At 49.2% G+C, this 15,000-nt stretch overlaps 1 protein-coding gene across 1 annotated transcript in view; it reads right to left on the reverse strand.

The window, feature by feature from the left end:
- The window catches only part of LOC125032086 (carbohydrate-responsive element-binding protein-like), a gene marked incomplete in the record, with an annotated part of 109,039 nt that overhangs the window by 15,104 nt on the left and 78,935 nt on the right, over positions 1–15,000 (reverse strand). The window contains 1 exon segment of the mRNA XM_047623066.1: positions 2,789–3,459. Coding sequence (XP_047479022.1) covers positions 2,789–3,459 — 671 coding nt within the window.

Below are 15,000 nucleotides of genomic sequence, written 5' to 3' on the forward strand. Positions count from 1 at the left end.
GAGAGAGAGAGAGAAGAGAGAGAGAGAAGAGAGAGAGAGAGAGAGAGAGAGAGAGAGAGAGAGAGAGGAGAGAGAGAGAGAGAGAGAGAGAGAGAGAGAAGAGAGAAAGAAAGAAAGAAGAGAGAGAGAGAGAGAGAGAGAGAGAGAGAGAGAGAGAGAGAGAGAGAGAGAGAGAGAGAGAGAGAGAGAAAGAAGAGAGAGAAAGAAAGAGAGAGAGAGAGAAGAGAGAGAGAGAGAGAGAGAGAGAGAGAGAGAGAGAGAGAGAGAGAGAGAGAGAGAGAGAGAGAGAGAGAGAGAGAGAGAGAGAGAGAGAGAGAGAAATAGAGAAAGAGAGAGAAATAGAGAAAGAGAGAGAAATAGAGAAAGAGAGAGAAATAGAGAAAAGAAAGAGAAAGAGAGAGAAAGAGAGAGAAAGAGAAAGAGAAAGAAAGAAAGAAAGAAAGAGAGAAGAGATAGTGATAGAGCCGGAGAGAGGGGGACAGAGTGACGGGCGGAGGGAAGGGAGAGATAGATAGATAGAGATAAATAGAGATAGATAGACAGATAGATAGATAGATAAAAAATAGAGAGAGAGGAGCGTCTACCTCAAAATGAGTTAGCCTCTCCCTCCTAAACTCCAACAGGTATTCGTTGGCAATGATTTACACCAAACTATAGTAATGTAGGCTGAACGAGCAAATCCTGCCTTGGGGTACCAGAGACTCGTACAAAAAGTGGCCTTCGTCTCGCTTATTCCTCTAACAACAGCCAGCGTGTCCTCGTTCTCCCGCTCTTTACTTTTCCCTATTCTTTATCATCTGTTTTTGACGTCAGTTTTACGTCTGTTCCCGCGACGGAATTTCAAAGCATGAAGTAAATTCAATTGTTCGGCTCCGGTCCGTAGAGTTTGCCCACGATATGAAATCATAAAATGTGAAGTACATTTGGTAAGAGCTGTCGTATTTTTTTTTCGGACCGGCTTCGCCCCTGGTGACAAGAGGCCCCGACCACGTGGTCATCACGTGGCCGCCTCGATCACGCCACTTACGCCCCGCCCTACGGCTCCTCCAATCCCAGGCGTCCTGGCCTCCTGCTGGCCTCATTACCCCCCCTCACCCCCCTCCGTCCGCCGTGAAAGGAGCAGGGGCGTACAAGGGCTCCTGGTGAGTTATTCCCTTTTTATTCAATGCACAGAAAGCAATGAAAATCGTTTGACGTTTGCACTCGCCTTTCCTCCTCTACCGCAACGGCTCCGCCCTGATATCACTCGCCGTGTGCATGATGAGGGCATCATGCACACGGCGAGTGATATCAGGAGGCAATTAACCTTTGCGACTCGCTACTATCGCTCTCTGAAGGAGGGAGGGAAGGGGGAGGGAGAAAGGAGGGAGGGAGGGAGGGTGGGGTAGAGGGAGGATGGGGGCGAGGAGGTGGACTTCCCAGAACCTCCGCCCCCCCCCCTCTCTAATCTTCCCCTTCACTCTCACCCCCCGCTTCGCCCCCCCTTCGCTGTAGCCCCGCCTCACCGCCGGCTCCGCCTCCCAGGGTATATATACCACTCCGCAGCCAAGAAACGAATTTTATCGAATGTGCCGCTGACACATAAGGATCTATGATAAAGTTTGCTGTTTGTGTGTGGTGTGACGGTGGGCCTCGGCCTGCCATCCGCCTGTTGCAGGAGCTGTAGCTGCCGCCGCCGACTCTGGGGGGAAGCGCCGATACCTTCACACTCACCATATTTCCCCCACAGGCACTCCCTCGGCCAGGACGACCGAGACAGCACCGACGGCCCTTCCTAGGGCCCGTTCCTGATGGCGGAGAAGCAGAAGCAGCAACTCCTGCCCTGTCCCTCCACGGCCACCCGCTTCCACTCCCTCCCTTTCAGCACAAATTTCAGAGCATCCCGTGCCGTGGGTGCTGGCGGGCCCACCACGGCGGCGGCGCAGCAGACGGCGGCGGTGAAGGTGACCGAGCATAGAACCGCGCCAGTGACAAAATTTAACAAGGCAAAATATAACGTGTGCAAGATCTGCGGCTCTTAAGTGCAGAGAACCCTCCTCCCCAAGCCTCCCCGCGAGGCACTGTACGACACCGTCACCCACAAGTGTGACTAGTAAGCGTGAGATTTGCTGTGCAAGGTTCTAAGTGCGTTGTGGCGCGCCCGTGGCCGCTGCAGCTTCCTGTGATGGCCATGGGCGGCTCTGCCGCTGGATGTTGGATGGATGTTTAGAATACAGTGACCTATTTATTTACTAGTGTATGTCTGTGTCGCGTTACTGCAAGTGTGATTCAGTATGAAAGTTTGAACGTTGCTTAAGAAAATAAAAAAGTTTAGGTATTGCACGCTGGCACGAATGTGATTGTAGCAATATTTAAGCCTGAATTCTGTGTGTGTGTGTGTGTGTGTGTGTGTGTGTGTGTGTGTGTGTGTGTGTGTGTGTGTGTGAGAGAGAGAGAGAGAGAGAGAGAGAGAGAGAGAGAGAGAGAGAGAGAGAGAGAGAGAGAGAGAGAGAGAGAGAGAGAGAGAGAGAGAGAGAGAGAATTCCATTAGTCATTTCTTCTCTGTACATTGTGTTAATAAATACTGCTTCACTTCTCACTTGTATTGAGATTGAGTGTGGTGAAAGAGAGGGCGTTAGAGACTGAGCGAAGGACGAATAACAAGAGAGTCTGAGCGAGAGACGAAGGGCACGAGAGACTGTGCCTGAGTAAGAGGCGTCTCGAAAGTCGCCAGGTCGAGAGACAAAAACTAGAGGGCGGCTGAGTGCCTCGGGTGTGGCAGACGTAGACAAAGCCAGTTTGTACTTACGCTTGGCACGACAAAGGAGCTGTCGCCGAGGGAGATCGGCTGCGGCGGCGTGCTGAGGTCATGCTGACTATGACTACGAATGAAAGAGCGGGGGCACTGCTGACTCTGCAGCTGCGGGGAGAGCGGCTGCTGCAGTTGTTGCTGGGGCGGCGTCAGGGGCTGCTGAATCTGCTGCAACTGTTGCTGGGGCGGGGTGGGGGGCTGCTGGAGCTGTAGCGAGGAATTCGGGGACTGCTGCTGGGGCTGGAGGTGCTGGGCTTGAGCAGGCACAGAGGCGATTCCTAGGGAGGCTTGGAAAGACGCGGGGGGCGACTGGGTGGGGAGAGGGACCAGCTGCGACTCTTTCTGCTGCTGCTGGTGCTGCTGCGGTGACTTGATGGATGTCTGCTGGTGCTGCTGGTGCTGGTGCTGCTGTTGCAGTGGTATCTGCCCAGCGGTGAAAACGCTGGAGGGGTGCTGCTGAGGAAGGGGCGCGATGGCCTTGTGCGACGGGGAGTGGGCGTGGGTGGGGGACGAGGACTCCAGGAAGGTGTTGGTGTGGGCCTCGGTGTTGTAATGGAGGGGCAGCGAGACGGGCGGCGGCGAGGCGTTGGGCAGCTCCGGCGTCTCGCCCACCTCGGGAAGAAAGTCCTCTTCCGGCACGGTCGCGAGGCCACGGCCAGCCAGCATCTCTGCAACAATGCACGCACATCATGGCTTACTTTTAGGACACAAGTCTAGCACTTGCACATGTACAATCATTATATCACTATCAGTTCGGACTTGGGAAAAAAGTGCTTTATCACTGACCTACATGTCACTGAATATGTTACTATAACCTATCACTGAACATATGAATGTTTTTGTAACCTAAAGACTGTTATACGTCATGTTAATTTTGTCTTGACGTTCAACCGACACATTTTAGCTGCCAAATGACAACCACGTTAAGCGTATTGCGTCTATTCATCTGCCTTTCGTAAGAACTCGGTGTACAGATATAGCTATAGAACGTTTCCGGTTTTTGTTCTTTGTTCATCTGTTGGAATCCCTACCCTGAATCTTTTTTCAGATAGATAGATAGATAGATAGATAGATAGATAGATAGACAGATGGATGGATAGATAGATAGAGAGAGAGAGAGATAGTTATGCATGTTTAGTGAAACAGCAAGCAGGATCATGCATACACCCACCCGTCAGTCCTTTGACAATAACTTTAACGTCCCGATTTTGAGGGTGCCATGCCGACGTTCCCGCTATAGTGCCAATATAGAACGGCACCTCCTGCCTGCGTGCCAGAGGAGGGAAGGGCAATGCTAAGAATTATGGGACACCGTCAGTATCCTACACTATCTCCTTCCTCCCTAATAAGCTTAAAATTCACCCTTTATGATGGTCATTCTATCTCCTCTACTCCTACTCCCAGGGTGAACTCCCCTTCCAGTAGTCGCTTTATGACTATCTTTATCATTATGATCATTATGATCATTTCCGATCTAGTATCTTCTCATATCGAAAGGCTTAATATAAAACAAAAAGGTGATGTAATTTATTTGTGGGGGAGGCGCATGTCAGGTGGTTTGGGGGAGCATGTGAAGGAAGAGGTGTCTGCTGCCCGCCTCGCACTCAAGACACCACGGCGGAAGGACTTGGGGCTAAGTACTTCGAGGTCGACCTTGAGTTTACAGAGTGGAGGAACTATTGGTGTTTTCTTTTCATGGATTTAGGGAGAGCCAGTGAAGTTTTGGGAAGTTCCTTTTTTTTCAAAGATGCCAAGGGGGGGAACGGAGCCTAGTTTGAGCCTAGTTTTAACACTCCCGTTGGCAAAATAAAGGGGGTGAGAGGGTGCTGAGTAGGGGGGGTAAGGGGCAGGTGGATATGTGTGGATAATGGGTAGCCGAGGGAAACGATGGAAGGATATCATGGGGAAAGGGGAGGGCAGGGGAGGGCAGGGGAGGGTAGGGGTAACTCCTCTTACTGTGCCAGTATTTACTTACGAGTGCCAGGGTATCCCGGGTAAATATAGGTGTGCATGCTGTCTTTCACAGGAGCTCTGGTATCTGACAAGTTTCCTTTTTTCCTTTAGGCTCTCGTTTTGACTTTCAGTTTCAGCTTAAGAGCTTTTAGAAGCATGAAGTTTCTTTCAAGCACCGATACATGTGGATCAAAGTTGCAACACGAAGCACAGCGGCAATTTTGTTTTTTTGTTTTAGATTTAAAGCATAATTGCTTTTGGTAAAGATTGGAGAAATTTGAACTGAAAATTTTTAAATATTTATAGATGATATTGCTGTTGGCTAATTCGAAATCTATGGATGAAACTCGTCCAGTGACTGAGTTTTAGGCAAACTGGCGTAAAATAAACAGGGGCCCTTTGAGACAATGAATTATCGATGAAAGATGCGCTGAGAGCGAGCGGGCGTCGGCGGAAACGGTGTCAGGTTGCGACGCCTGGCAAAGTGACGAAGAGGAGGGAGAGATCGGCGAAGTCGTGGGTGCGGCGGCGCGGGTTACTAAGTCCAGCGCGCGCGGCGAAGTGGCTCGGCGTGGCGGCTGCCCGATGGTTGGGATCGTTGTCAGCGCCCGAGTGACGGGGGCTTCCCCACCGCCGCCGAAACCGCCGCCACCACCAGGCACCAGACAAACCATCGCGGACCAAACATTGTGGTACTAGGCCAAACCTTGTGACAAATGCGCCATATTCAGGTAACGCCGACGAGACTCGGCGCTGATTGGCCGAGAGCGCTGGCCAGCTGACGCGTGATTGGTCAGTCGCCTTACCCTTGTTATCTCAATGTCTCCCCTCCTCCCGATTCTTCCATCCCATTGGTAAATATCCAAGGATGGTTGCTAGAGTGTGGTAGCTCGCTCAATAAGAAATTTAACGTTAAATATTATCAAACTAACATCTACAGCTTTACTTGTAGCTCTCCATGATGTGTAATTTTGACTGATTATAATTTTGTTTCCCTCTCCAACCCACGCTCCTGAGCCGAGGTAAATGTTAGCGGGAAGGGGCAGAGCGAATGATAATCAGAATAACGCGGAAAAGGGGGCAACAGGTGACTGAAGACAGTAGGAAGGTAAACAAACTGTCATACAAGTGTGCTGTCAATTGTTAGTGTCACCGTTAACGCCACAAAAGCGCGTCTGATATTAAAAAACCCGTCATACAAACACACACTTATACAGATTCTCTCTCTCTCTCTCTCTCTCTCTCTCTCTCTCTCTCTCTCTCTCTCCTCTCTCTCTCTCTCTCTCTCTCTCTCTCTCTCTCCCCCTTCTCCCTCTCCCTCTCCCCTCTCCCTCTCTCTCTTCCTTCTCCCTCTCTCTCTCTTTCTCCCTTCTCCCTCTCTCTCTCTCTCTCTCCCTTCTCCTTCTCCTTCTCCCTCTCCCTTCTCCCTCTCTCTCTCCCTTCCCCCCTCTCTCTCTCCCTTCTCTTCTCTCTTCCCCTTCTCCCTCACTCTCGTCCCTCTTCTCCCTTCTCCCTCTCTCTCGTCCCTCTTCTCCCTTCCCCTTCACAGCTTCTCCTCCTCCCCCTCTTACCCCTTGTCCGAAAGGCTACACATCCCCTTGGCTTAATCAACCACGAGCGCACGTCGAGGTATTGCCACCGCCTCATTGCCGCCCACGTAAAAACACGGCCCCCGCCCTATGCCATCATGCGGGCAAAACAAGACTTTCTTCGTCCCGACTTCACTCCACTGAACACGGCAAACTTCCTTTTCCTACTTCTTCTTCTTTTATTCACTATTCGACTTCTTCCACCTTCCGCTATCCTCTTTATTATCCCACTTTTTAAAAAAATTCTTCCTGCCGCTTGTCCATTTACTTGTATGCAGTCCTGTTACCCTGTTAATGCAATCGGGTATTATATACACACACAAAGGTTAATTCGAAGAGAGAGAGAGAGAGAGAGAGAGAGAGAGAGAGAGAGAGAGAGAGAGAGAGAGAGAGAGAGAGAGAGAGAGAGATAAATAGATTGACAGACAGATATAGTGACGGAAAATGAAAATTCTCGTACTTATCAAAAGGCCTGCATTCACATAATCACGCACAAACATACTCGCGCACATACAGAACACGTAAATACCAAGACAAAAACACACATGTAAACAACCACATTCTCTCTCTCTCTATCTCTCTCTCTCTCTCTCTCGCTCACACACACACACACACACACACACACACACACACACACACACACACACACACACACACACACACACACACACACACACACACACCTCCCCCAGATGAACGATGCAGACCTATGTACCTAATCCGGGTGACCTTCCTTAGGCAACGAGAGAGAGGTCTATCTAACACTTATATTAACACACGTACGTACGTCGCTCGGTAAAAACGCGTGTGCCATTTTTCGTCTTGACTACACTATGCTAATTTCCTATGAAGGTACGAAGTGGCCATATTTTTTTTCTACTTTCATTCTTTATTTTTTTGTGAAAGATGAACTCAGAATGGGTATGGGTATGTGTGTGTGTGTTTGTGTGTGTTTGTGTGTGTTTGTGTTTGTGTGTGTGTGTGTGTGTGTGTGTGTGTGTGTGTGTGTGTGTGTGTGTGTGTGTGTGTGTGTGTGTGTGTGTGTGTGTGTGTGTGTGTGTGTGAGCGAGAAAGAGAGAAAGAAAGATAGATAGATAGATAGACAGATAGAGGGAGAGGGGGAGAGAGAGAGGGGGAGAGAGAATGAGAGAGAGAGAGAGAGAGAGAGAGAGAGAGAGAGAGAGAGAGAGAGAGAGAGAGAGAGAGAGAGAGAGAGAGAGAGAGAGAGAGAGCGCAAATCGAAAATTCCATCCGTCCTCCCTACCCCCCACCCCACCCCCACCGACACACCAGCAAAGCAACATTATTTATCAGAGGCAACAAACCCCACGACGGCGGGGGAGGGGGGGTGAGGGGGAGGGGGGTGAGAGGGAGGGGTGAGAGGGAGGCGGGAGGAGAGGGGGCGCCAGCCAACAAGGAGGGGAGGGGGCGAGGAGGAAGGGAGGGAGGGATCAGAGGGAGGAAGGAAGGGGAGGAAGGAAGGGGAAGATGAGAGGGAGGAAGGAAGAGAGGAAGGGGCGAGAAGGAAGGGAGCGATGAGAAAGAGGAGGGAGAGGAAGGGAGGAGGAGGAAGTGAGGGATGAAAGGGAGGAAGGGAGGAAGGGAGGAAGGAGGGGAAGGGGCGAGAGGGAAGCAGAAGGGGAGGTAGACGAGAGAGATAAAGAAAGAGAGGGGGTTAAGTGGGAGGAAGAAGGGGAAGGGGTAAGAGGGAGAAGAGGGGGGGAAGGGGTAAGAGGGAGAAGAGGGGGGGAAGGGGTAAGAGGGAGAAGAGGGGGGGGGAGGGAGGCAAGAGTGAATAATACGTGCCCGGACAGATTACGTAATCAAGATACGACGTTAGGTTCAACGTCTGGTTATCATGTGAAAAAAAAAAAGTCGAATGCATTTTTATTTCCGACTGTCTTTATCTCTGCTGGGGTAGAAGGGGGGGGGGGGGCGAGGAGAGGGAGAGCAGACCGACGTAGAGGGGGGGGGGGGGAGAGGAAAAGGGAAGAGTGGGAGGGAGAAAATGGGGAGGAAGGGAAAGATAAGATCAGATGAGAGAGGGGAGTGGAGAAGAGAAAGAGGTAGAGAAGGAAGTGGAGGAGAGGAGGAAGAGGAAGAAAGATTGGACGGAAGAATCGAAGGAAGGGGGGGAGGGTGTAATAGGCGGAAAGGGCAGTAGGTCGCGTTGTCTGAGACATTCAAAGAGTGCTGAACAAAAGTGAACAAAAAAACAAAAACAAAACAAGAGCAATTGAGAGCAAAGGCAACGACATTTGGGGGCCAATACGGGGCGGAATCTGTCCAGCCTTCTCTCTCTCTCTCTCTCTCTCTCTCTCTCTCTCTCTCTCTCTCTCTCTCTCTCTCTCTCTCTCTCTCTCTCTCTCTCTCTCACACACACACACACACATACACACACACACACACACACACACACACACACACACAAACACACACACACATACACACACACACACACACACACACACACACACACACACACACACACACACACACACACACACACACACACACACACACACACACACACACACACACACACACACACACACACACACACACACACACACACACACACACACTCATTCACTCTCCCTCTTCCTCCCCCTCCACCTCCCCCTCCCTCCCCTCCTCCTTATACAGAATCTCTGTCTCTGTCTCTGTCTTTGTCTGTCTGTCTGTCTGTCTGTCTGTCTGTCTCTCCCTCTCTTTCTCTCTCTTCCACTCGTTATTTTTTCACCCTCTTCGCACCCCCGTCGGCCAAGGAGACTGCCACAGCCAAGGTTTCCAGGAAGGCTTTCAAACAAAGATCTCGCCTCCCGTCGCTCCTCCGTTTCTCATGAAATCTCTAGCCCAGTAAACCGGTTCGAACTAGTTCACCGCTCGGAGGAGACGGTAGTACACGCCGCTATGGACATTACGAAGAAGAAAAAAAAAAAAATCCGATCGAAACCTGCTTTATAATTCGGAAAATAAATAATAACAGATGGATATATAGAAGCGTTGCGATAATGCGAATAATAAAAAAAAAAACGATGATGAAGAGGAGTAAAGAGAAACAGAAAAGTATAAGAAGAAAAATACAGAAAGAACTAATGTAAGAAAGGGGAGTAGTAGGCATGGGAACAAGTATAAATAGTTGAGGAAGAAGGAAAAGAGAAAAAAGAAAAAGAAAAAGAACTAGAAAAAGAAGAAGAAGAAGAAATAGAAGTAGAAGAAGAAGAGTAAAAAGAAACTGAAAAGTATAAGAAGAAAAATACAGAAAAAAGAACGAATGTAAGAAAGGAGAGTAGTAGGCATAAGAACAAGATTAAAAAGTTGTGGAAGGAGAAAAAGAAAGAAAACAAAAAGAAGAAAAAAAAGAACTAGAACTAGAAAAAGAAGAAGATGAAGAAGAAGAAGTAGAAGGAGAAAAATTAGAAGAAGAAGAAGAAAAAGAAGAAGAAGAAGAAGAAGAAGAAGAAGTAGAAGAAGAAGAAGTAGAAAAAGAAGTAGAAGAAGAACAAGAAGAAGAAGGAGAAGAAGAAGGGGACGGAAAGAAGATAACGAGAGTTCGGTTCCTCTGCCAGTGGAAACCGGTCGCGGAGGCTGGGCGTGGAGGCAGGCAGTCTGCAAGTGTTTTACATCCTGAACCACAGAAGGAACGAGCGAACATCCCATCTAATTTAAAAAAAAAGGAAAGAAGAAGAAGAACAAGAAGAAGAAGAAGAATGGGAAGAAAGAAGAAAGAAAGGAAGATAGGAAAAAGAAAAGAGGAGGAAAGAGACGAGAAGAAGAAGAAGAAGAAGAAGAAGAAGAAGAAAAGAGGAGGAAAGAGACAAAAAATAAAGGAAGGGAAAAGAAAAGAAGAAGAAAGAAAGGGAAAAAGAAGAAGAAAGGGAAAAAGAAGAAGAAAGGAAAAAGAGAAGAAGAAAGGAAAAAGAGAAGAAGAAAGAAAATAGAAGAAATGGAGGAGAAGGAAAAAGAAAAAAGAGGCAGCGGATGGGGAAGGGGAGCGGGTGGAGGAAGGGGGAGGAGGATGGGAAGGGGCAAGTGAAGGAGTAGGGGAATGAGAGAGGAGGATGGGAAGGGGCAAGTGAAGGAGTAGGGGAATGGGAGAGGAGGAAGAAAAAAAGGAAGAAAAAAAGGGAGAAAAAAAGACAATGATAATAATCAAACAACAACAATAATAACAATAACAATAATAATAACAATAACAACAACAACAATAATAAAAATAATTAAAATAAAAAGAAGACAAGAAGAAGCAAAGAAGAAGAAATAATAATCATCACCATCAGGAGAAAAAGAACGAGAGAGAGAGAGAGAGAGAGAGAGAGAGAGAGAGAGAGAGAGAGAGAGAGAGAGAGAGCGAGAGAGAGATGATAATAACAATAATAAAAATAATAAGAAGAAGAAATAATGATCATCACCATCACGAGAAAAAGAACGAGAGAGAGAGAGAGAGAGAGAGAGAGAGAGAGAGAGAGAGAGAGAGAGAGAGAGAGAGAGAGAGAGTGAGAGAGAGAGAGAGAGAGAGTGATGCGGCCAAATCGCCCCGATGCCTCACGAACGAACGCCTCATGACGCGGCAACACCTCCTGTACACAAACACGTATGTGATAACCGCCGCCTCTCGCGTCCCTTTGCAATGGCTAAGCCCAATGCCGACTCCCGGCCGCGAGGCTGAGATGTCAAAGTTCAACAATCTCTCTCTCTCTCTCTCTCTCTCTCTCTCTCTCTCTCTCTCTCTCTCTCTCTCTCTCTCTCTCACTCTCTCTCTCTCTCTCTCTCTCTCTCTCTCTCTCTCTCTCTCTCTCTCTCTCTCTCTCTTTCTTTCTTTCTTTCTTTCTTTCTTTCTTTCTTTCTTTCTTTCTTTCTTTCTCTCTCTCTCTCTCGTGTGTGCGTGGGTGGGTGCGTGCATGCTTGTGTGTGTGTGTGTGTGTGTGTGTGTGTGTGTGTGTGTGTGTGTGTGTGTGTGTGTGTGTGTGTGTGTGTGTGTGTGTGTGTGTGTGTGTGGGTGTGTGTGTGGGTGTATGTGTATGTGTATGTGTATATGTATGTGTATATGTATGTGTATATGTATGTGTATATGTATGTGTATATGTATGTGTGTCTGTGTCTGTCTGTGTGTCTGTCTGTATATCTATGTATATCTGTCTGTCTGTCTGTCCGTCTGCCTGTATGCTTGCATGTCTGCGTAAGTGCGTGCATGTGAGGCCACCAGCCCCAGCAGTCTTACAAAGTGGGCATGGGGTGCCTGCGGGGCCACATGCCTCACTGCAAACACAGTCGCGCTCCAAGCCGCCCTTGGGACTAGCTCTGTGAGTATTTCATAATCCTTGGACTCCTTGCTGGTACAACATTGCAAAACTTTGGAAATAGCTAAAGGGTGAGTGGGCGGTCAAGTTTTTGTCCCTGTGAATGAGACTAATCATGATGAGAGAGAGAGGGAGGGAGAGAGAGAGAGAGAGAGAGAGAGAGAGAGAGAGAGAGAGAGAGAGAGAGAGAGAGAGAGAGAGAGAGAGAGAGAGAGAGGGAGAGAGGGAGAGAGGGAGAGAGGGAGAGAGAGAGAGAGAGAGAGAGAAGAGAGAGAGAGAGAGAGAGAGAGAGAGAGAGAGAGAGAGAGAGAGAGAGAGAGAGAGAGAGAGAGGGAGAGAGAGAGGGAGAGAGAGAGAGAGAGAGAGGAGAGAGAGAGAGAGAGAGAGAGAGAGAGAGAGAGAGAGAGAGAGAGAGAGAGAGAGAGAGAGAGAGAGAGAGAGAGAAAGAGAGAGAGAGAGAGAAAGAAAAGAGAAGAGAGAAAAAGAGAAGAGAGAACAGAGAGAGAGAGAAATAGAGAGAGAATGGCAGAGCGAGTGGAAGTATGAGGCAACACGATCCCGGCGCGTCTTCCCAGTAACGCCAGCCACGGCAGACCCCCAAATATCTCGCCCATCCCACTGCTCGCCCGTGCATGTTCTCGAACGGAAAGGCCTACCAGGGAGCCCAATAGATCGACATCCAACCCATCCAAAAGCGTTCATTACAGGAACGTTTGCTGTGCCCCAACCCACCCAAAAGCGTTCATGACAGGAACGTTTGCTGTGCCCCAACCGATCCAAAGGCGTTGATTACAGGAACGTTTGCTGTGCCCCAACCCATCCAAAAGCGTTCATTACAGGAACGTTTGCTGTGCCCCAACCCACCCAAAAGCGTTCATGACAGGAACGTTTGCTGTGCCCCAACCCATCCGAAAGCGTTCATTACAGGAACGTTTGCTGTGCCCCAACCCATCCGAAAGCGTTCATTACAGGAACGTTTGCTGTGCTGCAAACCATCCGAAAGCGTTAATTACAGGAACGTTTGCTGTGCCCCAACCCACCCAAAAGCGTTCATTACAGGAACGTTTGCTGTGCTCCAAACCATCCAAAAGCGTTCATTACAGGAACGTTTGCTGTGCCCCAACCCATCCAACAGCGTTGACTACAGGAACGTTTGCTGTGCTCCAAACCATCCGAAAGCGTTCATTACAGGAACGTTTGCTGTGCCCCAACCCCATCCCGGCCGAGGTGGATATCACTCGTCTAGCTCGGACGACGTGGATATCCCGTCACTCAGCCCCGACCACGTGGTACCGCCCACCTTGCTCTGTATAAGTGGGTATCACCCGCCCAGCTCAGTCTGAAAGTGGTATCCCCAGTTAAGAAAGTGAACATCAAACCTCTAGCTCGAACCAAATGAACATCGCGCCTCAAATGCTCCACAGCAAACCACAACTTCACCTCCCCCTCCCCCCCCCCCCTCCCCCCTCCCCCCCATATGAAGAACACCTCTCATCCCAGCATCTTCAGATATCCAGAGGGAACCCACGCCATCTTCAGCATCCACAAGAAACCACGGCAATGGGAGAGGGGGAACCTCCAGCCAAAACCTTGAGGAGCTTCACAAAACCTTGGCATGGCCTTTGTCCAAAGTGCATGAGAGGCCCGATTCCGACGCGGCTGCAACGGTAGAGGGAGAAGGGGGAGGGGGGGAGGGAAGGGGGGGAGAAGGAGGAGGGAGAAACGAAGGGGGAGGGGGAGGGAGAAAAGAAAGAAGAGTAAGGTCGGAGAGAGAGAGAGAGAGAGAGAGAGAGAGAGAGAGAGAGAGAGAGAGAGAGAGAGAGAGAGAGAGAGAGAGAGAGAGAGAGAGAGAGAGAGAGGACGATGGACTCTGTATCAGAGTGGCTTACATCTGCTTGATTTCCGACCTTCAACACGCGGGTGGAGTTGCTACTCCACAGCCAGTCCAACCCCACCAATTCTGCGACCGATGTGCACACATTGTGCATGGCCTAAACTGGATCCCAAGCGGGTTACATCCTGACCGGGCGTAGCGTCACTACTGTTGTTGTACCCAGAGTTAAAATATAATATGCAGTATTGTCCTTCAAGCAGAACCCTGGTGGAAGAGCATGATAATGCAAAGACAGCGACGGTGTCCGTTGCCTGTCATTTGGAAACGGCGCTTACAAGCGCAAGATATTCTTGAACACGCAGATGCACTCATTCGTGCGCGCACACACACACGCACGCACGCACAGGCACGTACGCACATGCAGGCACGCACACGCACACACACGCACACACGCACGCACGCACGCACGCACAACACACACACACACAAATCCGCCCCCGTGGCCCGAGAGCCCCAGAGGCGCATCCAAGTCAGCAACACCGCCCCGCAGCCCAATAACCGCCCATGGTGACACATTTCCCTCCACAAAAGACAACGCATACTTCAACACGTACGCTGTGACGGCACTGCAGGAGCCGATAACTGCGGGAGATAAGGGTCGACGAGGGAGGAGGGGGAGGGAGAGAGGAAGGGGGGGGAGGGTGGAGGGAGGGAGGGAGGGAGAGGAGGGAGGGAGGGAGGAGAGGGAGTGAGTGAGTGAACGTGTGAATGAGAGGGAGAGAGGGGAAAGAAGCAAGGGGAGGGGAGAAGGGAGGGAGGGAGGGAGGAGGGGGGAGGGAGGGAGGGAGGGAGGGAGGGAGGGAGGGAGGGAAGAGAGAGAGAGAGAAAGAAAGAGAGAGAGAGAGAGAGAGAGAGAGAGAGAGAGAGAGAGAGAGAGAGAGAGAGAGAGAGAGAGAGAGAGAGAGAGAGAGAGAGAGAGAGAGAGAGAAGGGGGGGGGATAAGTGAGCAATCTTATCTACATTGATAATTGAACTTTTCAAAGAGAATGGGTAAAATTCAAAATGCTCAGTACAAAGGGGATAAAAATTGAAAAGAAACTAATCAAAATCCTGCAACTATATGGTGATACTAAATATTATTGTTTCCTTTTGCTATATTTGAAGAAGGAGAAGGAGAAGAAGAAAAAGGAGAAGAAAATCTGCCATGAAATGAAATTGTCAAATTCAACAGCCCTGACAATAATAAAACACCGAATAAATATATTCATTTTGAGGAAAAAACAAACAATAAAAAAACATTCATCCATACATATCACGTCATGGTTATGATTTTCAACATGTGCATAGCAATATTCTTCCACCCTAAGTCCATTAAAGTATGCTAAGAATCACCAAAATTTGATTTAAGCTATTATGAAAAATGATGACGAAAAGCTGCCAACCAACATACCAAAACCACTGAATTTCTCTTATAATCAGGAGGACACGCACACACACACACACACACACACACACACACACACACACACA

This window comes from Penaeus chinensis, chromosome 14 (genome assembly GCF_019202785.1).
Source record: "Penaeus chinensis breed Huanghai No. 1 chromosome 14, ASM1920278v2, whole genome shotgun sequence".
Classification (NCBI taxonomy): Eukaryota; Metazoa; Arthropoda; class Malacostraca; order Decapoda; family Penaeidae; genus Penaeus; species Penaeus chinensis.